Source organism: Dasypus novemcinctus, chromosome 9, assembly GCF_030445035.2.
Source record: "Dasypus novemcinctus isolate mDasNov1 chromosome 9, mDasNov1.1.hap2, whole genome shotgun sequence".
NCBI lineage: Eukaryota > Metazoa > Chordata > Mammalia > Cingulata > Dasypodidae > Dasypus > Dasypus novemcinctus.
The window spans coordinates 99407038-99430428 of record NC_080681.1 but is presented as its reverse complement, the minus strand read 5'-3'; the positions used below and the strand labels follow the sequence as shown (position 1 = coordinate 99430428).

The 23391-nt window shown below is 39.1% G+C and overlaps 1 protein-coding gene and 1 pseudogene across 2 annotated transcripts; one reads left to right on the top strand and one right to left on the bottom strand.

Moving 5' to 3' along the window:
* Window positions 1–571: 571 nt before the first annotated feature.
* On the bottom strand, window positions 572–16639 carry SFPQ (splicing factor proline and glutamine rich). Of its 2 annotated transcripts, XM_058303924.2 has the most exons (12): window positions 15716–16639; window positions 14788–14976; window positions 14152–14453; window positions 13952–14047; window positions 13182–13378; window positions 13000–13084; window positions 12492–12609; window positions 12103–12151; window positions 11901–12022; window positions 3206–3251; window positions 2522–2605; window positions 572–662 (listed from the first exon to the last, which is right to left on the bottom strand). In XM_058303924.2, the coding sequence occupies exons 1-10, from the start codon at window positions 16541–16543 to the stop codon at window positions 3228–3230; spliced, it is 2010 nt and encodes a 669-aa protein (XP_058159907.1). In that variant the 5' UTR covers window positions 16544–16639; the 3' UTR covers window positions 572–662; window positions 2522–2605; window positions 3206–3227. The 2 variants fall into 2 exon arrangements, with proteins under 2 accessions (XP_058159907.1, XP_058159905.1); XM_058303922.2 differs by lacking the exons at window positions 572–662; window positions 2522–2605; window positions 3206–3251 and adding an exon at window positions 8500–9493.
* A 4712-nt stretch (window positions 16640–21351) lies between these two features.
* Window positions 21352–22487, top strand: LOC101445283 (RNA-binding protein FXR1 pseudogene; annotated as a pseudogene).
* The last annotated feature ends 904 nt before the right edge of the window (window positions 22488–23391 follow it).

Below are 23391 nucleotides of genomic sequence, written 5' to 3'. Positions count from 1 at the left end.
AACACCCCAAAATCAGCAGTGATTCTATACACTAGCAATGAACAATCCCAAAAGGAAATCAAGGAAAAAAAATCCCATAAATAGCAATTAAAACAATATCTAGAAACAAATCTAGGCAAAGATACACAGAACTTATACACAGAAAACTACAAAACAATGCTCAAAGAAATAAAAAACTAATTAAAAAACATTCCATATCTATGGATTGGAATGATTGGAAGACTAAATATTAAAATGTCAATTCTACCCAAAGTGATTTAATATTCAACACAATCCCAAATAAAATTTTGGAAATTTTAGAAATAAGCCAACTATTAAAGGTAAATTTTCCAAAATATTGATGGAAAACTCAGTTAAGTTAGGACAATAACAGCCATAAATTAGTAATTAAGGTGAAAATAGCTCTGCCAAAATGGCCTTGAGAAATAGGATCCTGAATTATATATTACCTGGTTTTGTGTTTATAAAAATGGAACCCATCTTTTATGTCCCCTTTCAGAAACACCATGATGACATATAAAGAAAATTGTAGAAAACAAAAGCCCTAGTTAAAAACAAAAGGACAATCAGATTTTAAAATGTTTATCTTTATTAAACAAATGGGTTGTTCATTCCTCCTTGCTCTCTTCCTCACCGGTTTTCTGGACACAGCTCACCTGATCCTGCCAATCAAAGGATATGATTATTTCAAAAGACATAAGAATCAAAATTATCAAAACCCTCAAACATTACATATTGTTTTTCAGTTAGCACCAAGAAAAACTTTATAACACCGAAAAAAAAAAATTAATCATTGCAATTATTTTAGTATCAGACTTTTGTCACCCGTCTACGTGGCAGAAAACTCCACTTTATTTCCATTTTCTACAAGAACTTCCGGCAATCAAGATTTCGAGGGTAAGATCTCGAAGATTCAAAGTCCTACATTAATCTGCACCCCTTTCCCTACTTTATTTTTTTATTTTTATTTACTTTGTAATATTATTACATTAAAAATATATATATATATGAGGTCCCATTGAACCCTACCTCCCCCACCCCCCCTCTCCCCCCCCTCAGCAACACTCCCTCCCATCATGACACAGCCATTGCATTTGGCAAGTATATCTTTGGGCACCCCCGCACCCCATGGTCAACGGTTCACACCATGGCCCACACTCTCCCCCATTCCATCCAGTGGGCCCTGTGAGGATTTACAATGTCCGGTGATTGCCCCTGAAGCACCATCCAGGGCAGCTCCATGTCCCAAAGACACCTCCACCTCTCATCTCTTCCTGCCTTTCCCCATACCCATCAGCCATCATGTCCACTTTTCTCAATCCAATGCCACCTTTTCTATGTGGACATTGGATTGGTTGTGTCCATTGCACCTCTATGTCAAGAGGAGGCTCAGATTCCACCTGGATGCAATCCTCCCACTTTCAGTTGTAATCACTCTAGGCTCCATGGTGTGGTGGTTGTCCTTCTTCAACTCCATCTTAGCTGAGTGTGGTGAGCCCAATAAGTCAGATTGTGGGTGCTGGAGTCTGTTGAGGCTCAGGACCTGGCTATCACATTGTCAGTCCAGAGATTCAAATCCCCTAAATAGATCTTAAACCCCGACACTAACTGCACTTCCAGCACATTAGCATGAAAGTCTTATGAAGAGAGATCCCATCTGAGTCCAGATTCGTCACACATAAACACCAGTTCCAAAGAGGGGCCATCTGACCTGGTAGTTAACCCCATCGGCCATGACCATAACTCCCATGGGTCTCTTTAGCCCTCGAAGGAACCGATATCTGGGGGTTGTATCTGCTTTATCTGTCTCTCTGACTCTGCTCAGTTGTGCATAAGGGCAATCCTTCTGACAGCCTCCAGACTCTTTTTTAGAGACTCGTAGCCATATAAACTCATTTCTCCTTTCCATTTCCCCCTTACATTAGGTCAAACAGCATTTTAAAGTCATGTTATTTTATGTAGACAGGGATATTCCGCTGATCCGCGTTGAACCTTCCGTATGAGGTCATTTTCCAGTTGCATCATCAGTTGGTAGTTGATAGTGGTCCCTCGGTGCCAGGGAGACTCATCCCCGCCTTTCCCTACTTTAAAAGCCCTCAATTACATTATTTCCTTTTCGATCCTACTTTCTACTTAATTATGACAACCCTCTAACCCTGTGATACCTCTCTGTATCTGCAATTCTAGTCAATCTTTATTAAGGTACAGGCCACCTAATTTTGAAAAGTTTTATTAGAACACAGCCATGCCTATTTATCTATATAAATTACATCCATTCATTTATACTTCATTCTCCATTTATTCTCAACTATAGGTGATCTCACCATGTAATTAACTACTTGGGTAAAAAGCAGGGGACTTCAAAGTTTAAATATTTAAGTACTACAAAGCAAAAATCAAAAATATTTCCTGTAAGATTTTAATATAGAAGAAACTAAAATGAGATATCCACACACATGTACTACCCAAGAGCCCTTCTACAAAACAAGTTTAACAGAATTAAGAAAACCATTCAACCTACCCAGACACTGTCAATTTAACAACTTATGGCTTTCCTTCTGGGATGGCTCACACTGTGATGTCTTGAAACAAATGTCTTATCCCCCTATCATGGAAAATGCAATTTTAATTAAAAAGTAACACATTCAGAAACCACATTCCTATTTTTAGCATGTACATTTCATTAATAGGAGATGCAAAAAATAATAATTTAAAAAGACAGAAAAAAAAAAGAAGAATTAGAAGATACGCTTTTTAGAGAGGGGCCAAGTGATTTTCTTGTTAATGCTTAGGAAAGATCTTCCCCATAACCAAGATATTACTCTACCCTACACTTCCTTCACATATTCTTAGGGAATTTCACCCCCTCCTACCAATGACCGGACGGTTGTTGTTTTACCATTTACTAAGTAAAAAATAATCTAATGGAGATTTTTAACAGGTTTAAAGTTGAATTTAGAGAACTGAGAACGTAGCATTTCTCTATTAATACAAGTCTTCATTCCTGTTCTTCTACAGGATTTTCTCTACACAGCCATACAACTTGACTGAATTTTAATTATATGCCCCACTTCCTCTCTCACACATTTTTTAATAATATAGGGATATTATCTTAGGAGAGTTAAAACACCCTGAGACTCAAGTTTTACCTCACTTTGTTAAATAAAAAACAGAAGATACACCAAAGAGTTCTAAGTAAACTTACCTCAAGTGAATGAGCATGCCAGTCAGCCAACATCAATCATTCTTACCTAAAGAATAACAAGAAAACGTTAACATAAAAGACAAAGGCTTAAAATAAAGGCTTGAAAATGCTAGTTAACGTCAAAATTTAAAGAGCAAAATTCCAGAGATAAAGACTGGGGCAAGTTACAGCATTAAAAAAATAGAAAGAAACTTGATGGGGGGAAACCTAAAATTCTTACATCAAGTAATAAAGTAGACACCTGAATTAGAATGAAAACTTTATCTCTCCTTTTAAATACAGAAGCCTCACTGCTACTTTCACCAGTCTGAGCACAAGAAGTTTGACTGCAACCCAAAATATACTATCCCTTATGTGTAGGTATGTGACAACGTTTACGTTAACAAATGAATTTTAACACCAGCTTTCTTTTCATATAAAGGCACATACCCTGCTCCCCATTCAAGTCCGTCTTCCATTCTCAGGTAAACTGACCAACTTCAGGCGTCCTCCAAAGGTGCCCTCCCCCATTCCACAGTACACAACACTGCAGCTATTATCCTGCAATCCTATATATACTTTTGCCTTGTTCTTTCCCTGTTAAGTCCTCACTGAATTTCAAGGTAGAGCAGGGACACTATGTCTTACTAGGACAGCAAGGAATCTGAGGGAGAAAACATTCACCTTTACTATATGCACAGAAAACAAAAATATCAACCTTATTAAAATTCAAATTCCAGGTTCTACTTCCTGATTATCAGCTACTGCCAAAGGTATTTGAAATAAAAGTTCCCTGTTGCACATGTACCATCCATAAGGGATACTATATCGTTTTGCATTCTTCCCCCAGTCTCCAGATCATCCTATTCTGCGTTCAGCCCCCTTTTCACCCTCAAAAATATAAAAATCTTCTCAGCACTGGTGTTCAAAAGCAACATTTTTATGGTGGATGATTTACCAACAACTGTGAGATTTTCACAGTTGAGTCTTAAAATTGCCAATCATTATCTAGCAGCAATGACAGATGATTAGAAAGCAGTCAATCCTCTGAAATCTTTCCCTAATAAGCAGCCATTTGAGAACTGCACTAGCTTAAAAGAGCACTGAAACATTATCAGCTAAAGCCAAAACCAAATAAAGGCCCAGAACAAACATCCCGGCTCTCTATAACCTGTCCAGAATCATTTAGGGAAAGGCAGTAAATGCAGGACTTATGATCATGTCACTGCAGCTAACAATGATTAACAATAGGAAACATGCAGCCCCAATTAAGGTTAAAAGTCCAAAACTAGTCAACACGTATCTCATTTACTGGGGAAATGTGAGACTATTATGCCTTCTTTGTAGGTTTGCAACCTTGCATGAAGAGCACCTTTTGCATTTCTTTCATCTTTCAGGAAGCACCGGTATCTGTTCCAAGGGCCTAACAGTACGAAAATGCATTCTGGCATCACACCTCTGAGCTACAGACTGTTCTCATTAAAAAGAGTAATTTTGGTTTGTAATAATGAACGACTATGAAATACAATGCAAGCATCCAGTATAGCATTATTACTGCAACCCACTTATTCCCAGGTTTTTGACTGAGTGCTTTAAAAAAAAAAAAAAAAACCCACTGCACTAAGATTCACAATTTGTAGCTACATACAAATTAGTAAGAATTGACTTGAGTCACAGGTTTCTCATTCTAAAGTGCAAAAGCCTATCCATCTTAAAGCAAGCAGAATAAAGAAAAATGAACACCCCCAGCCCAATGATGTTCCTTAAGTCCATATATTTACACCAAGTATGTTCTCTGAAAATTGTTACTGATAAGAAATCAATCTGAGCTTTTATTTCTAAACACCCAATCACTAAATCACGGTAGCAAATGCTGGCCACCGATTTAAGGAATTGTGCCACAGAAAGTCCAATCAGGGTTCTGAGTCAATTTAGTGATACTTGTGTCACTTACTGATCATTATATTTGATCTGCTTTATATTTTTAATAAATCTGAAGTAGTCATCATACAATTGGGAGAGTCGAAAACTGTTTGCTTGAATCGACTACGTATATTCAAGTACAAATTCTGTCCCCACCTTGTAATCTGCTTGCCAAAGAGCAAGCTATTTTGCTTGATACAGTGTTAAGGAAATTCTCATTGTCAGTAAAGTGTTTTCACCGGCATTTATGCAAAGTAAACCAAACTTTCCAGTTACAGAGCAGAAAGCATTACAAATGAAAATTGTTTCTCATACGTGCTAGCTAAGAACAGTTTAGAGACCAAAGTTAAGTTGAATTGAGGTCTGGAACAACAGCAGATGCAAAGCTTAAGTCCATACTTTCTAAACAACAAAAGATGCTTTTAAAGATTTGTGTTTTCTTGTGAATGTTTTAGATTTTAACATCACATCCCTAAAGCTTTGGGAACCAAATTTAAAAAGCTATTCCTGAGCATTTGCAGTCATCCTACAAAATACGACGAAGTCCTACCATCAGGAAATGATTCCCAATGTGTATTCAACTGTAGGCAAGTCAACATGCCACACCACTCTCCCCCAGGACTTAGAGTATAGACATATTTTGACAAGTCACATAACTTGAACTACTCATGTTAGGTTCCCATCTAAGCCCAAGTTAGTAACCAAGATGTTCCCATGGAACCCACCCCACTTAAATCACATTGCAAAAATCTGGTTTTTTATTCTTATTTCACTCAACCTGCAGAATTACCAAGATGCATATGAAATTACTAGTGCTGACCTATGGGCAGGTCAGTTTGCTACATCGAAGACTAATTATCACATGCTGTAAAGTCCATGTCAAGTAAAAGCACTCTGTTTCCCAAGTATGGTTTGGTTCCCTTCCCCCACACCGTTGATGTGTTCCATATTATCTTCAGTTACAATGCAACTAAAGAAAGCCACACAACTGAGTCAGATATACAAAAGAATCAAGTTTGCACTTTTTATCTGAGAACTGCAACAGCACCGAATTCTGACAAATTACAGCTCTAATCCCAAACCCACACAGTTTTGATGTATACTAGCTTTACCATACAAGCGTTAGGTGCTGCACTGTAATTTCATTGTCAGAAGTGTGATGCCAGAATGTCCACGGAATAAAAGTACATAGCAAGTCACCAAGTTAGATTATATTCCATTTTACCTACCTGTATGCAGTCGGCAATGAGAATCTTGGAGCAAGCAGGAATACTACATCCGGGTCCTAATGTCCATTGCCATTTGCGGTACTACGTTCCTCACAGTTACGCACTGCAGAAATGCTGGCTAAATGCAGTTATGTAGCAGGCCACTACTTTAATAGTGCATAATCGCAGTCCAAGAACACCAGAAAACATTCCGCCACAATTTAGTGGCTTGCCCAAGAGAAGCCAAGTACCTAAATTTTATCTGCCGTAATTACGCCACTCATAAAAATTGCACAGACATATTACAATTTCCCAAATTGTAATGTTTATATTAGTTGTATAATAAATCTATACAGAGTGGTGTTTATAATACTTCTTAGGAATTTTACTAATCTTCTAAGACGATTACGGTTTCACTAAATAATGTGAGCCAATGGGTTTAAGAATATTAGACACCTAATTAAACACACCGGGATTTTAAGGAATGTACTTTTTAAAGATTAGGAGGAATAAGTTTAAAAGCAACCACAAACGTTCCTCTTAAAATTATGAGAGAAAATGTGGAAGAGGAAACGGTTTCTTTAAATGAGAAAAAAAAAACAGCTAAAATACTTCAAAACTGCCTTCCATTTTCCCACCCCAAGCTTTCTCTCAGCTTTTAGGCAACTACTTTTTAAAAGATGATTTAAATTCACATTGGACTAGAAACTATCATATGCATATGGCAAGACTTGTTGAAAGTCTATTTGAATAGCTTACAATCCTTGGTACACTGCTGTTTCAGTGATGAAAGTCAACTGTTAAAACTAAGCAAACATTATTTGCTGAACAACATGGAGCCAATCTACAGCCCACAGTAAGGGTATCAAAAGCCACAACTTTAGGAGATCATGCATTAGCATCTTTCACCACTCTTCAAAGGTACAGTACTATCAAAAACTTATTTTAGGGGTCTGTGCCAGCATCCCTTATAAAGAAAGGCATGTAATCTGAAAAATAAACTGAAACATTAATTTTATAGGCAGATTTTCCCATTTCCCCACCAGCCCCCACCCACACACATTCAAGTTCACCCTCTGTGGGTGTCCCATGAACACCCTTTATTTTGTTGTCATTAGTAGAGCTCCTACTATACAAGTCAACCAAAATGTAATGGACTCCTTTCAAATCAAGACCCTTATTTCTGTACAGATAATCTCGTAATTGTCACCAATTAATAACTTGACTTGGGACAAAATTTCCTACTCATTGACATAATTATGGTAAAACTATCCATTTCCAAGTGTCTTGGTGAAAAGAAATGTAATGAATATATTTTCTAATTAGATTCTCTTCCTTAATTAGCACACCATGTAGCTGTCACACAACCAGAATTTGGTGACATGCCTTTATACTCCACGAAAGCTTTGCTTTTAGTATTATCCTTCCTGTTCCCTACGCAGAAAAGTGCTAAATTGTTTCAACAAAAGGTCTCCCCTCTGTACTCAGGCACAATACTAAACTTCGGCATTTTAGCAAAGGTCTGATTTAGAATTTTACTTTTGCCAATTAGCACCAAGAACAGAGCTGAAAAGGAGGAAGGCACATTCCATAGTAAGAGTTCTGTAATACAAATTTGAATGGAAACAGAACTAAGAACAAAGCCAAACGATTCAATTACTTTACCTACTGTTAGGAAGCTGTTCTTCTGCTAACAGATTTACACTGGAAAATCAGGATCCCATTGTACTAACACACAACAGTAAACTACCTACTTTATATAAAATCTCTCTTATTCTAATGAAAAGGAGATTCAATGAAGTTGGCAAACTGACAACACCACTGAAACACTCCAAAGCTTTATGGTGGGATGAGGTATTTGTACTGTGTAGCATGAGCAATTCTCTCCTGATTTAGTGCTACATCAAAAGGAAACTATGGAAAATACATTAACAAATTGACAGTAAAATTGGTTGCCTGCAACCCTACTTATTATTTCCAGTCACTACTAGCACTTATAAGGAGAACCAATAGTCCTACAGATTTTGCCCAACCAAAGTAGCACAAGGAGATGTTATAAGTTACAGAGTACAAATGTATAGCTAAGCCTGCTTTATGGTTACTAAACCTTCCTTATTTTCAAGTTGACTTTTTCAGACTAAACCCCATCTTTATAAATCCCTTAAAAGTAATACATGAAAAGGCTTCATGTTTAATATCTTTAATTCAAGTGTAAAAGTTTAATACAAGCCATTTGTAGGGCTTGGAATTTGTTCTTTTAAAAACAAGGATGGGGGAATGCAACAGAATGCTCTTTCCACTTTTTCATCAATAACTTGTAAGGAAAGGATAGCTCACAGGGCCATAAAAGATGCATTTAGCCAAACCCACTCTTTCTCCCCTACCAACAGTTGACACCCATTAATAATCTTAATACACATTCCTGAATATTTACAGTTCAGCTTTGCTTACATAACCATTTAAAAATACTTAGCACCATCTTGCTTCCTATAATGCCAAGCAAATCAAATTATGAAACTGCTTCAATATGCATTTCTTTTTAAAACAAGGGAGTAGTTATTTGTAGAAAGCAATGCTCTCCAAATACATTTCCCAGAAATGGCATATGCCATTCAAAGGCCTAGACACTCTCATGTTTTCAACGAAGTGGAATACCTAGCCTAATGTTCATAGAAGCATGAATGGCAAAGTTGAAGATCAATATTATAACTATTTTTCTATTTATTTGAAGCACAGTAAAAAAAAAAAATGGTACACTTTGGGAATTCGGTGGCATAAGGTACACTGCCATAACTTGAGGGACATTATACAGTTTAAAAAAAAAAAAAAAAAAGGAAAAAAAGGGAAAATTTTTTCTCCTGTTTCAAACACTCCATTACATAATTTTAACCTGCCCAAACAGACCATTTACAAATATTAGGTCAATAAACTGCTAACATCCATAAAAAGGTAGCTTTCTTACTAAAATGCAAGAATTTAAAAGGTTGGTATCTAAACAAGAAAAGACAAAACAAACTGGAATGAAAGCTAGATATCACATCTAAAATCGGGGTTTTTTGTTTGGGCCTTCATACTCTTCTCTCCCTCTACCATATCCTGCTGGAGTTCCAGGCCCCATTCCTCTAGGACCCTGTCCGCCCACAGGCCCCGCACCTCCCTGCCCAAAGCGCTCAGTACGCTATTGGAACAGTAATTAACAGTTCATTATATGTAGTTGATGTCCATGTGTGTTAAGTAAATATTTTAGAAGGTTCCGTAGTCAACGTTCGTCGATACAATCACCAATGAGTCGATCCACAGGTACCGGGAACATAGAAAGGAAAAAAGGGTAATTTGAAAATTAGTTTACGGTAATACATGCCTTGTGGTATGTTCCCACTTGAGCCATTCTCATACACCTGTTTCAAAGAATAGATCTTCCCTGTAGTGCTAAAAAATTTAAGAATTAGTGCAGATGTGAAAACCCATTCCAAAATGAGTTCTAAGAAATTTCACATCAGATTAACCCACTGAAAAGCTTGCAAAACTCTAATTTAATGTCTGAATAGAAAATTTAATTTCCAAGTAAGCCTAACAAGCCCAACCAGACAGGTTCAATTCACTCAATGAAGTGACAAAGACCTACTCACCAGTTAGTGGTATGTGCTGCATAAGAAACCTTGTGCTTTTCAAGATCTTAAGACACATCTGCTAAGGTGCAGAAATCTTAAAAGGTTGAAAGTTTTAATAAAATGCTACTGGACTACAAAAAGAAAAAGCATAAAAGACTAAAAGATTTAGTCACTTAACCGGCACAGTAACTTGATCAAAAAACTTGCGTTGCCAAATTCTTATAGGTGTATCACCTTCAGAGTCATCACTGTATAACCAGAAACAATATGTTCACAGCACTATTCTGTACTGTAGCAAGTTTACTGAACATACAGTCCACCCTCATGAACAGCCCAACTCTCCCTTAGGTCCACTAATACTTTGCTATGATTCCAAGTTTAAGTTATCATCCAAACAGCATTAAGACCAAGCTTAAATGACTGCGATAAAGCAGTGACTTCATTATTCCATCTAGTTTTAGGTACTTCTAGATTTAAGAAACAAAGGTACCTAAACAGAAGAAACTTACAGGTATGCAAGCACAGCAGCCTCAACTGTCTCCAATATTCCATTTAAAGTAATAGACCAGTTAATGAGAGTATTATTCCAAAGAAAAGACTAAGTATTCTTATACATAATTTCCGCATGTTTTCTACAAAATACCATAGAGCTACTTAAAAAAGCTATTAAAACCTCAACTATTCTCAAATCCTTCAGAAAAATCTTTGGGTTTTAGCGCATTGTACTGTACATTTTATCTCAAAAACTAAAAAGAAAATTTGGGGGTTTTACAATTACGTTGTAACAGTTTCATACCCAGGAGCTACATGGAACACAGAACCTTAACTATGGGAACATCAGTTCAAGTTAGGTATTACAAATTTAATACATACCTACAATTCTGCCTTTTAGGAAGCATATAAACCAAAACGTTACCCACATATTTTAAAAATTCAATCTGAAGCTAACATTACGTTTAACCCAGCCAGCTATTTACAATTCTACTTTTATTTCTTAAAAATCCTTGAGTAGATTTTAAATAAATGGAGGTCCCATACTAAATCTTTGTTTTTTAAAAAATCAATCTATTGAGCTACACATAATAGCTCCCTCTCCTTTGCCACGTCTGTGAACTAATCAGATTCAATTCAGTAGGGAAAATCCACTCTCTAAACCCACCTCCTTCAGCCAAAGTGCAATCCTCCTAAAGATCTGTGAAATCCTAATACAGCCACTCAGACCTAGTATACTTAAGTTGTTCTTAAGCATTCTGATAGGCTAGTTGTACAGCTAAACATGCTAGGATCAAGAGGGTTCAGGTCAAATGCACACTATTAGTATGCTTCAATTATCATTGTTTTTTGCTACCCTGGAGCATAATAGAGATGTCAGTTAACTAAAAAAAGGTGTACCTATGGACAGGCCCAACAAGAGGGAAACGACGAGTCAAAACACTGAACAATTCCCTTTTCATGGGATAGAAGCCACACCAAATAGAGGTCAAGGTCCTACACATTACTAAAACATGTCTAAAGCTTTAAACTATAAGTCTAATTCATACTTATGGCAAATACCAGCTTAAAAAATGACAGTTTGCCATTTGATTACTCTCACTTGGATGTAGACTAATCAGATACATAATCTAACATTTAGAATTTGGATGGGCCATGCACTGGAGTTCAAATGTGCACAAGAAGTATAATGGAAAGTACCTAATCTATTTATTGCCAAAGAGAATTCCACATACTAACAGCATTGACTCCTCACTGGCAACCTTATCTGTTTAGGTTACCACACGCGCGCACACACACACACACACACACACACACACAGTTCTTCTACATTGCCAAAGTAGTCCTCAGTATTACAATTTACATACAATAGGGGAAAACTAAAGAGGTCCAGTCACCTACTTAAAAAACAAAAAAACAAAAAAACATGTAAGTAGTGAAAATGAGAATTTCCTCCATACTACGTCCCACAGGATACATTACCATGTCGCTTCCCATCATGGAACCACTCATGGTTGCTGGTGGAACTCCGGGATTGGCTTCATAACCTATGCCACCACCACCACCTAGAGGTGGAAATTTCTGGCCTCCTGAACCATAGGGATCTAGGAAACAAAAGTTGCTGGTTACAATTCAACAGGAATACTGCTGTTTATAACATTGCTAATATAATTTTCACGCTTACCTCCCATGTTCATTGCTCCTCCACCACCCATTCTCATGTCTCTTTCTCTCTGAAAGAAAAAAGCTTTCATAGATCCACACATTCTTGAAAGTGTACAGAAGTTTTCAAAACTTGGAAAAAAAAGTTTTTTTTTTAAACCAATCGTCAGAAAACCAATTAAGAGACTTATAAAAAAAAAGCTTCTAACTATTGAAATCTTTTGGTCTGTTGGAGCAAAAGAGATAAAACTCTAAGCAAGTCAAACATAACCCAACTGTTACGAAGAGGATAGAAAATAACGGCTATAACGTGAGACATTACATTTTTCATTTTAACTGGGTAAAACTTCATTCCAGGAACCCACAAGTTCTGTAGACAATTCCAATTAGACTGCAAAAAAGTGAACTTACTGGATCCATGTAGCCCATCCGGCTGTAGCTTTCCTCTCTTTGGCGTCTCATTTGTTCTTCCATCTCACGTTGACGAATCATCATCTCTTCCTCCCTTCTACGTCGTTCCTCCTCTTGCCTGGAAATATTCATCATATAAACCAAATCATTACCCACGCCTTTTAAAATTCAAGCTCAAGGAGGCAGTAGTTTGCCTAAGAACTTCAGAAAGTCTAAGGGGTATTCTGTCAAAAAAGACTTATGAAAATTTTACACTCTATTCCATTTTAACTTTTGTCTTTTCCTTTAGGAGGTAATGGGATTGAACCCAGGACCTCATTATGTGGGAGGCAGGCGCTCAACCACTGAGCTACATGCACTCCCCTCCATTTTAAACTATAAACCAACGTTAATACTATTCAACATTTCTGTACTTCATTTGACTCACCAGCAATTTTGAAAACACTTTTCTAAATGTCTAGAATATAAATGGTAGCATAGAAGCAAAGGCTAATTAACACAATTTTACCTCAACTGCATTTCTTTGCGTTTCTGCATTTCTTGATTGTGAAGTTCTTCCATGCGCCTTAATTCTTCCTGGCGTCTCATCAGATCTGAATATTGGAAGACAACGTTTTGTATCAAGTTAATGAAACTGAACTAAATTTAAAAATCACACGACTCATCAGTCAAAGGCAGAGGATCTCTTACCTTGGCGCAGAAGATTTGCCTGATGCTCATGATAGGCATCTTCCATCTCACTTTCTAATTTGTCCTTTGCATCTTTCATGTTTTTTTCAACTTGTTCCCTTTGCTGTTTTTCCATTTCATCTAAGGACTTCCATCGCTGAGAATATTCATACTCAAATGTGCCGTGCTGAGCAAAACGAGGAGGAGTTTCTCTCTCCCTGACAATGCACAGAATTTAAACATGAACTTACTTATGGGCACACCTAAGAAATACTACCAATTCCCTTAAATACATTTGTCTTTCCCTGACCAAAATACCATGATTCACATAAAATATCTTCGCAAAGGTAATACATATCTAGAATACAGTAAGAGAGAGAACATGAGCACTGGAGACAAATGGTAGCTTTCCTTATTTCCTAATTCTAATTTCCTCTAGCCAAATTCCTTACCAAAGCTTATTTTTCCATCCATAAAAGTGAGGATACCTACACTTCATGAAACTGTTTCAATAATTAAACAGGAATTCATGTAACTATACCTACCACAGAAACCACCAAACTTTTCTCGAGTCTGGGGTTTTTATTAAAAGCATACCAATTCTCAAAGAATTTTGCATGTTTAAGCAAAACCAAAAAATAACTACAAGTTTGTTTACACTCACAATAAAAATTATCAAAAGTTTCCGTGCAAACGTACCAAAAACCATTGAATTATGTACTTTAAATAAGTGACTTTGTACAGTATGTGAATTACATATCAATAAAACATATCACACTTTCAAAGCTTACTTTTGATACATTGGATTCTTCTGTGCAAGTTTTTCAGGAAGACCATCTTCATCATCTAATTGTTCAAGTGGTTCCACAATAACTGGACGAGGAGTTCTAATAATAACAAAGACAATTCCATTTTAACTTTGTTCCAGTTTTCCCGCAAATTCCTCTTACAAATTAATATATATTATTAGAATAAGCACGATACAACTTACGTTGTCAGTAAGAAAACGCCTTCACTGCATCGTTCAAATGCTTTTCTTGCTGCTGGTTTAGAAGCAAATTCAACAATGCCTTTCCCTGTAGATCTTCCACGATCATCCACAATTACAACAGCCCTTTCAATAGGACCAAACTGGCTAAAGGCTTCTTCCAAAAGTTCATTGGAAACATAAGGTGAAAGATTACGCACGGAAAGAGCAGCAGCATGTGTGGCAAAGCGAACCCGAAGCTGTCTACCTCTCATCGGTGTATCATCAAGTTCAGCTTTGGCAATTTCCGCCAAGGCTCTAGACTCCTGAAATTTTCAAAGATATACATATTAATGACCTCAAAATTAGCTGATGCCCACTGTGAAATTGTCTTAGGTACTTCGACTCCTGTTCTTTATGCAGCTCTCACTGACACTATTCAAAGGAGGTGGTTAAATTAATAAATGCCTTACCCACCCACCACCCTCCTTGTTCCTTAAGTACCAATCATTATGCACTATAAATTCAGGCACATCCTTTCTTTAAGAATGATGAAAACTTAACACTAAGTTATTCTTGCTAATTTAAAGTCAAGCCTTCGGCAGGCTTTTAACAGTCAAAACACCTTTTAATTCTACATAAAACCAAATTTACACTCACAAGTTTAATAAATCCGAATCCTTTGCCTTTGTTGATAAAAACTTCTCCTGGTTCTCCGTATTTAGCAAACAGTCTCTTGAATTCATCCTCTGTAATATCAGCAGGAAGATTACCAACGAACAACCGGCAGCGCTGTGTGTAAGTTTTCTCTCCAGGTCTCCTCAACAGAGACAAGTTGGCTTTAAATCCCTAACGAAAAAGGAAGGGAATTTTCAGCCACCAGGGACCTCAGCAACTAGGAAAACCAAACAATAATTTTCAGTTTTGCCAAATCGAAGACGCTTCCTTTTCTGTTCCATTCGAGGCCAAAATCAAGGGCACACGTTAACATTTACAAAGTTTCCAACATAATCACTGCCTTTAACACTAAAAAAAAAGCCTAAATCATTCAGCGCTCTTGAGAATGGACAGACACACATTCCTCCCCACCCTCCTCCAAGTAGACTATCAGCAGCTTTGCCAGCCGTACATCCTGCGTGTCCCTGACAAATCTAAATCACACAAAACAGAAGCCGAAATTGTGGCTAAGTAGTGAAAATGAAAATGAGCTATCGCTTGCATCTGCGCTTTTAAGACTAGAACTCCTGGATGTTTCCAAACCTAGACTTCACTTTCTGCATTACCCTGGATCCCAGGATAGGCTGGCTTTAACAGGCCTGTGATAAATTCTCACCGCTTCCTTTCGGAGGCCACACTCCCCTCCAGTCCCACAGCCAGGAAAATGGCGGCGCCGGCGGCCAATCGCGGGGCCGACTAGCGGGACCAGCTCCTCGCCCCCGCGTTCCGGCAGGCCCGGCCCCACCCCCGCCAGCCGCGCGCGCAAGCGCCCTTTCCGGTCTCCAACAAAATGGAGTCCGGGGAGGGGGAGCCGAAGGAGGAGTGGGCCGCCGCCATCTTAGAAAAACGGACGCGCCGCTCCAGGAAATACCTCGGAATCGGAGATCTTCTCCTCGCTGCGGCCGCCCGGTCCGCCGGATGGGGGACCCTGGTGGTGCTGTTGGTGGTAGGGTGGGTGGTGCTGCCGACCCCCGCGGGGCTCCCCGCCGCCTCTGTGCGGCGGCTTGAGGTGGCCGCCAGGAGTGCTTAGGCCCGGGCCACCGCCAGGCTTCGGCCCGCCTGGCATTTTGCCCCCTTTGGGGCCGCCGGGTCCTGGGCCTTGCTTAGGCCCGGGGCCCGGGCCTCCTGCGGGTGGAGGCGGCGGCCCCCCAGCTTGAGGCGGAGTGGTCGGGACCCCACTGCTCGGCGGCGTGGGTGGAGGGGCCCCGGGCGGCGCCGAGGTGACCGGTGGTGGTGGAGTCGGGGTCGGGCCTGGCCCTGGAGGGGCCCCAGAGGTCGGGGGAGTGGCGGGCGGAGCCGACCCGGAGGCCGGCGGAGCGTTGCCTACTCCAGGAGCAGGGCCAGGTCCCTGAGGAACGACGGGCTTAGAGGAGTCCTGTGGCGGCGGCGGCGGCGGCTGCTGCGGCTGCTGCTGCTGATGCGGTTGTTGATGCGGCTGCTGATGCGGCGGCGGTTGCTGAGGCGGCGGCTGCTGCTGCGGTGGCGGCTGCTGCTGTTGTTGGTGCGGAGGCGGTGGCGGGATCGGGGGCTTGGGACCACCCTGGCCCGGGCTGGGACCCAAGGGTCCGCGGTTCTGATTGAGGCCCATGCCAGGTGGCGGGGAACGGAAGTCATGGAGGCCGCCGCGGCCGCCGCCTCCTCCGCGCCGGTGGAAGCCACCGCCGCCACCGCCGCGACTCCGGAACCGATCCCGAGACATATCTGTGATCAAGGGCCGGTCGAGGCAGAAGCGAAGAAGACGTTCAGGGAACGTGGAGGCCACCTTGCTTCACACAAAATGGCGGATGACACAGGCGGCGCGCCGCCTTTGTCCTCGTCTTATATAGGCCAGCTGGCATGACTCCGCCCCCTACTCGATCGATAGCTCCGAAAGCCAATTGCAAGTACTGTGCTTGATGACGCTAAGTTACGAGCCTCTACTCTTTCTTATTGGCTCAGAGCTGAGGGGCGGGAGACCTGAAGTGTCTGAGGTTTCCAGTTGGCCAATGAGCGGGAAAGGAGCTGGCCGTTAGCCACTGTGATTTGCTGGGACAAATTTGAATGGGCACTACGGGGCAATTTTCCGGTGAAAGCCAATGGCCTGGGCTCTATCAGCTGCTGGAGAGAGGTGTTAGGGGGCTTCTCACTGTCTTGATTGCCCCAACTAGCGGCCTGCTGTTTACCCTTGTCCTGAAAGAATAGAGGTTCTCACGACTAGCATAAGCTGGATATCCTTACTTATTTTTTCATTTCGGTTCAAAAGCATAAATATGTATGCCTACTATCTACCCTATCTTATCATGAACCAATGAAATTAGAAAATTAAAAATTTACTGATTTCAAACACACTATTTAGCGATTTCATTTTGGAATCTCATGTGAGTACATGTTTGTGATCACAGTATAGACTTTGCAATAGACCTTAAGTGGGTGAACTCTTGGTTTATTTAAAAAGTCCTTGATTGGATATGTGTGTGTGTTTATACACACACACTAATAACTTATGAACACAAATCACGGGAAGAACATAACACTCAATTCTCCCATCACTCAACACTTTATGAACAGATTTAGATCTTTTACAATTACAATATTAAATTACCTTTCTGGAATCAAACAATGGGCATCATCTGTCTTACCTAAATCTCCCCTGCTTCTTTGAAGTCCACTAGTCATATATATATATATTTTTTTGAGGTACTGGGGCCAGGGATTGAAACTGGGACCTCGTATAGTGGGAAGCCCCACTTAACCACTGAGCTACATCCACTCCTTAATTATATTACTTAATATCCCACCTGGTTACTGTCATCTTGGACCTTTCAGTGGATCATTTCTCCCCAGTATTAGCTTTTGGCTCATTTCCTTTGCTATACTTGTGTTCATTGTTAAACATTCATGTGGACTCTCGGTTCCTTGATCTCACCTCCAACAATCTTTTCTTCCATTTCATATCAGCCACCACCACTCTCATCCTGTATTTATTATTGCCAGTAACCACACCATCTCTAGAATTTCTATTTCAGGCATGCCACTCACCCTTCACAATTTGCATTTATCTTGTTTATTCCTGCTTTTGTTTATTGTCCATTTCCCACACTAAACTGGAACTCTCTCTGAGTTCTTTAAAACTGCACAACTGTTAATATCAGAAAAAAAAATTTATACTAAGTGAAGGAGACCAGACACAGAGTACTATGTATCGTATGCTTCCATTGATATGAAATATAAATATAAATCATTTCGTAAAGATGAAAGATTAGTTGTTATATAGGTCTGAGGAAGGAATGCTAAGGGGTTTGGAGTCTTTCTTTTTGGAGTAATGAAATTGTTCTAGAATTTTTAGGATCATAAATGCACAATGTTGTAATTACACTAAAAACCACTGATTATATACTATAGCTAGAATAGCCAGAAACAGCAGCTATGCACAGTGGGGAAAGCATAGAGAGATTGAGAGGTGAGGAATTTTTTTGTTTGTAACCTTGTCTGTTTTTTTATTATTATTAATATTGAAATAATGAAAATGCTTTAATAATGATAGAAGTCATGAATGAACAACCATGTGATTATAGCAAATACCATTGATTGTACACCTTGGAGAAATTGTATGCTTTATTAATCAATAAAATTGATTTTTTTAAAAAGTAAAAAAAAAAAAAAAACTACACAACTAGCACCTGACACAGATACTAGCACAGATATGTTTAACAAATATTTGTTGAATGAATGAATGAAAACATAACAGTAAAGAACAGGCTCTGGATCTGTCTCTAGGACCTTGCCCTGTGACCCCTCAACTTTCTAACACGTTCCCTAATGAGTATACATTCTTTCGGGATGTTGTGAGGATTATGTGAAGTTGTGAGCACTTTCGAAATGCTCAATAAATACTAGCTGTTGTTATAAAAATATAATAACTAAAGGAACTTTGAGTATTACAGTACAGAAGATAAATAGAGTTAAAAATTCTAGTTAGTGTATTCTTGAGAAGGCAAATAATGTGTAAACCTTAGAAGAAAGTCCATCCATAAATATAACGTAGGTTAAAAGAATGATCCACCGCAAACAAATAGGATTTTTCTTAAGATATACTGGGATGTCTTAGTATTAGGAAAGTCTCTTAAGATGTAAGAAGAAAAGTAATAAGCTAATACATCCCATCAATAAATCAAATAAGAAAAAGTATGTGGAAGCTGAGAAGATATTTGATAAAATTCAACACTCATCGAGTTTTTAATTTTTAAAAAACTGGATTATAAGGATCATTCTTTTTAAAATGTTTATTATTGGGAAGCGGGTGTGACTCAGGCAACCAGGCTCCCGCCTACTACACAGGAGGTCTGTGGTTCAGTTCCTGGTACCTCCTACAGAAGACAGTGAGCTGGTGTGACAGGCATGAACAGCAAACTTACACAAGATGATGCAATAAGAGACACAAGAAGAAAAACATAAGGAGAGACTCAACAAAAGCTGGGAGCAGAAGATCCCGGTGCCTCCTAAAGAAAATGAGCAAGACAGCAAGCTGACACAACAAGATGACGCAATAAGACACACAAGAAAAAGCATAATGAGAGACTCAGCAAAGCAGGGAAAGGTGGCTCGAGCAATTAGGTGCCTCCCTCCTACATCAGAGGTCCTGCATTCAGTTCCCAGTGCCTCCTAAAGACACAGCACACAGCAAGTGCAAACAATGAGGGGGTGGGGAGCAATAAATAAATAAATAAAACAAATCTTTTTTTAAAAAGTTTATTATTTTTATTTGGTCAAAGAATGTTCAGATTATACTGACCACATCTGAAAACGAAAATGAGCTAGTCCTCTTCCCCCTCATTCTAAATAACGGGAATTGCTGCCACTTAGTGACCATTTACTTTGTGCCAGGCACTGCATTACTTGAATTATCTCAGTTTTTACAACAATCCTGTGATCTAAGTACTATTATTATTCCAATTTCACAGATGAGGAAATTGGGACTTAGGGAAGCTAAGTAAGTTTCCCAGTGTTGGTAAAGAATAATGGAACTGGCATTTGAATTCGCAACCTTCTGAATCTAAATTTCAAGCTCTTAACTACTCTGCTATACATTATTTCCTTCCCTTTCATTCTGGATGTTGATAATTAGGTTTTGTTATAGGTTCAATTATTAATTTTTAAAAACTACAGAGGTAGTACATTACATACATGCTAACTAGCAAATATTCAATCAATGAACAATTTCTAGAGTAAAACTTCACCCCCAGTCATTCATTCCCAATCCTATTGGTATGTACCCAAAAGATAATTCTTTAACATGGGAAAGAATATCTGCTTCAAATCATAGCCAATAATATAAGAATAGCCAAAATGAATGAACATTTAGTATATGCCAGGCGCTGTAGTATTTAATACTTAATTCTCATTACAACTCTGTAATTGATAGTATTATTTTCCCCATTTTACAGATTCAAAAACCACCACTGGCAGTTCCTCTCATGGTGGAGGTTTGTGGCACCAGTGGAGCTTTATATAAGTTTTTTAGTGGACATTATGGAGTCTAGCATAACGATGTTTTAGAAATGCATTTTGCTGAAGTCCCCAGTGTTTCAAGGGTTTTATCAAAGAAGTTCATAAAGATTTCATCACAGTTATTTTCTAAAATAATTGGCAACCAGAACGGCAGGTTCCATTTAATGAATTTCGATTACCACCATCACCTGATATAGAAATAGAAGTTATTGAAGGAGATGAAGTTGAGGCTTATTCGAGAGTGAATGACCAAGAACCATGTGGACAGTGATTGACTAAAGTTCAAATAATGGAAGGAGAATTTTGTATCGAGTACGCTGCTTGTGATGCCACTTACAATGAAAGTGTGAATGACTTTGACCTATCACAAAGCAAAACAATACTGTCGGGTTTGGTTCCAGTGCCTCCTAAAAAAACAAGCAAAAAAATAAAAAAAACTAACTCGGGAGCCGATATGGCTCAGTGGTTGAGCGCCGACTTCCCACCTGTGAGGTTCTGGGTTCAGTCCCCGGCCCCAGTACCACGCACACACACACACACACACACCAAAAAAATGTCAAAGAATATCTCCTTTAAATGTATAGTGGACGTTCCTAGGATTTGAGAGAGGCATGTGCTAATGAAAATACACAAAAGATTTTAAGAAAGCATAGGAGCATACAGAGTTTTTTATCTTTCTTTTAAAAAGGTGTATAGATGACACAAAATGTGTCCCATATACCTCCACTCCCCACCCCCACCCCCACCCCCACCCTCCCACATCAACAACCTCTTTCATCAGTGTGGTACATTCATTGCATTTGATGAATACGTTTTGGAGCACTGCTACACAGCATGGACGGATTATAGTTTACATTTAGTTTACACTCTCCCAGTCCATTCAGTGGGTTATGGCAGGATATATAATGTCCTGCATCTGTCCCTGTAATATCATTCAGGACAATTCCAAGTCCCAAAAATGCCCTCATATCACACCTCTTCTTCCCTCTCCCTGCCCTCAGCAACTCCCAAAACACACTAATGATACTGTCTGCCAGTGAAGTAAAAATGAAGAGAGTAAATATGTTAAGTGACATGCATTTGCGAAGTATCCATAAAAAGTTGATGCTTATGTCTAGAAATGAAGAGGCCACTAAGCATTTAGAATGCACAAAAAACTTGTAGCAGCTTGTCAGGAAGAATTTGTTGCGAGAGAAGAGTTAATGGGTCTGGCAATAGAAACACATGGTAGTAACACCCAGCAAGTTAGAAATATGCCTGGAGTTATAGCTATTGTGCTAGGTGAAGATACTGGAACATTTAGATAGATGTTTTAAATAGAACTTTTTTTATTTAATTTTTTTTTAAAAGGCTAGAGGTTTCTTGGAATTTGTAAGAGATTTTATTCAGGTTCCTAAGAAGTTGGAAAAGTAATTGGCAAAAGCGGCAAAGTGATTCAAGAAATAGTGGACAAATCTGGTGTGGTTCAGGTGAGAATCAAAGGAGACAATGAAAATAAACTACCTAGAGAAGACGGAATAGTTCCATTTGTATTTTTGGCACAAAAGAAAGAATCAGGAAAGTGCACTTTCTTTAGAGTAACATATTGCTTATCTAAAGAAAGAACAGCTAAGAATGGATGCCAACAGATTAATGAACAGCTACAACAGATTTGTATGGGTTTCAGACCTCCTTCCACCAAATGGCCAGAAAAAGAGAAAGGATATGCCCCTGATGAAAGTGCCATCTCTTCTATACAAGATTCTAGGTCTTATAGTGAAGCAGCAGAGGTCATTGGGGCCCTAATTTTACCTCCAGTTATGGTGCAATCTGAGTTGTCTACCCTCTGAAACAGAATCTGAATGTATAGACAAGCTGAGTGATCTGTCATTGGGCAGGAGAAGATAACCGAGAGAGCCAGCATCAGAGTGACAGCAGGAGACGCCCAGGAGGAAGAGGCAGAAGTGTTTCAGGGAGTCGAGGTCATGGTGGACCACGTGGTGGCAAGTCCTCCATCAGTTCTGCGTTCAAAGATCCAGAGAGTCATCCATACAGCTTACTTAATAATACAGAATCAGATCAGACTGCAGACACTGATGCCAGCGAATCTCATCACAGTACCTACTGTCAAAGCAGGTGGACTCGTAGATGAAGGACTAATGAAGATGCTGTTCTGATGCATGGAATGAATGACTGTGATACAGTTTCAGTTATGAAAATGGGCTAGTCACAGTTGCAGATTATATTTCTAGAGCTGAATCTCAGAGCAGACAAAGAAACCTCCCAAGGGAAACTGGTTAAAAATAAGAAAGAAATGGAAAAAGATGTGATTGAAGAGCATGGTCCTTCAGAAAAGGTAACGAATGGTCCAACTACTGCTTCTGATGGTGAAATTTCTAAGCTACAGCATACTCCAGGAGAAGAGATTAATATCTTAAAAGAAGAAAATGCTCAAGAAGCAGCAGTCCTGAATGGCGTTTCATAAACTAAAGAAGTTCCTAGTTTACAGTTCCTTTACATTATGTTTTACAATAATGCTTGTGCAAGTTTGCCAAAGATAGAATAGGGATTGCCAATCTTTATATCACACTTTTAGTTCCTCCATTTGGAATGCAGAAAGGGGAGGTTTCTTGAAGAAATCATATGTTAAACATACTTTGACAGCTACTGTGTTATAAATATTATCATCAGATATGCCTTGAGAATAGTACATGTAGCATTTTTAAAAGTTGCTGACTGCAGGAAATGTTAGTTTTCAAAATATGGCACAGATGGGGGAGGAGGGGTGGGATCCCGAACCTAACATTCTTTATGAAAAGCATTAGCTGCTTTTATTCCACTTTTAGTAATGTGAGACCACTTCTTCACCTGAGGAAAACTAGAATGAAAGGCAGTCTAAAATATTGTGCACTGAATAGTAATTTCTCCATTAGTTTAGTCTGGAAACTGGTCTGTTTTCATGTGTTTTTTAAATGCTGCATGTAGAGGAAAATCTGCATACCACTGGAATACATTTGTTAAACTCATCAGCAGACACACTGGGTGATGATGGCAGTGATTGTTCTACATTGAGGCTTTGTT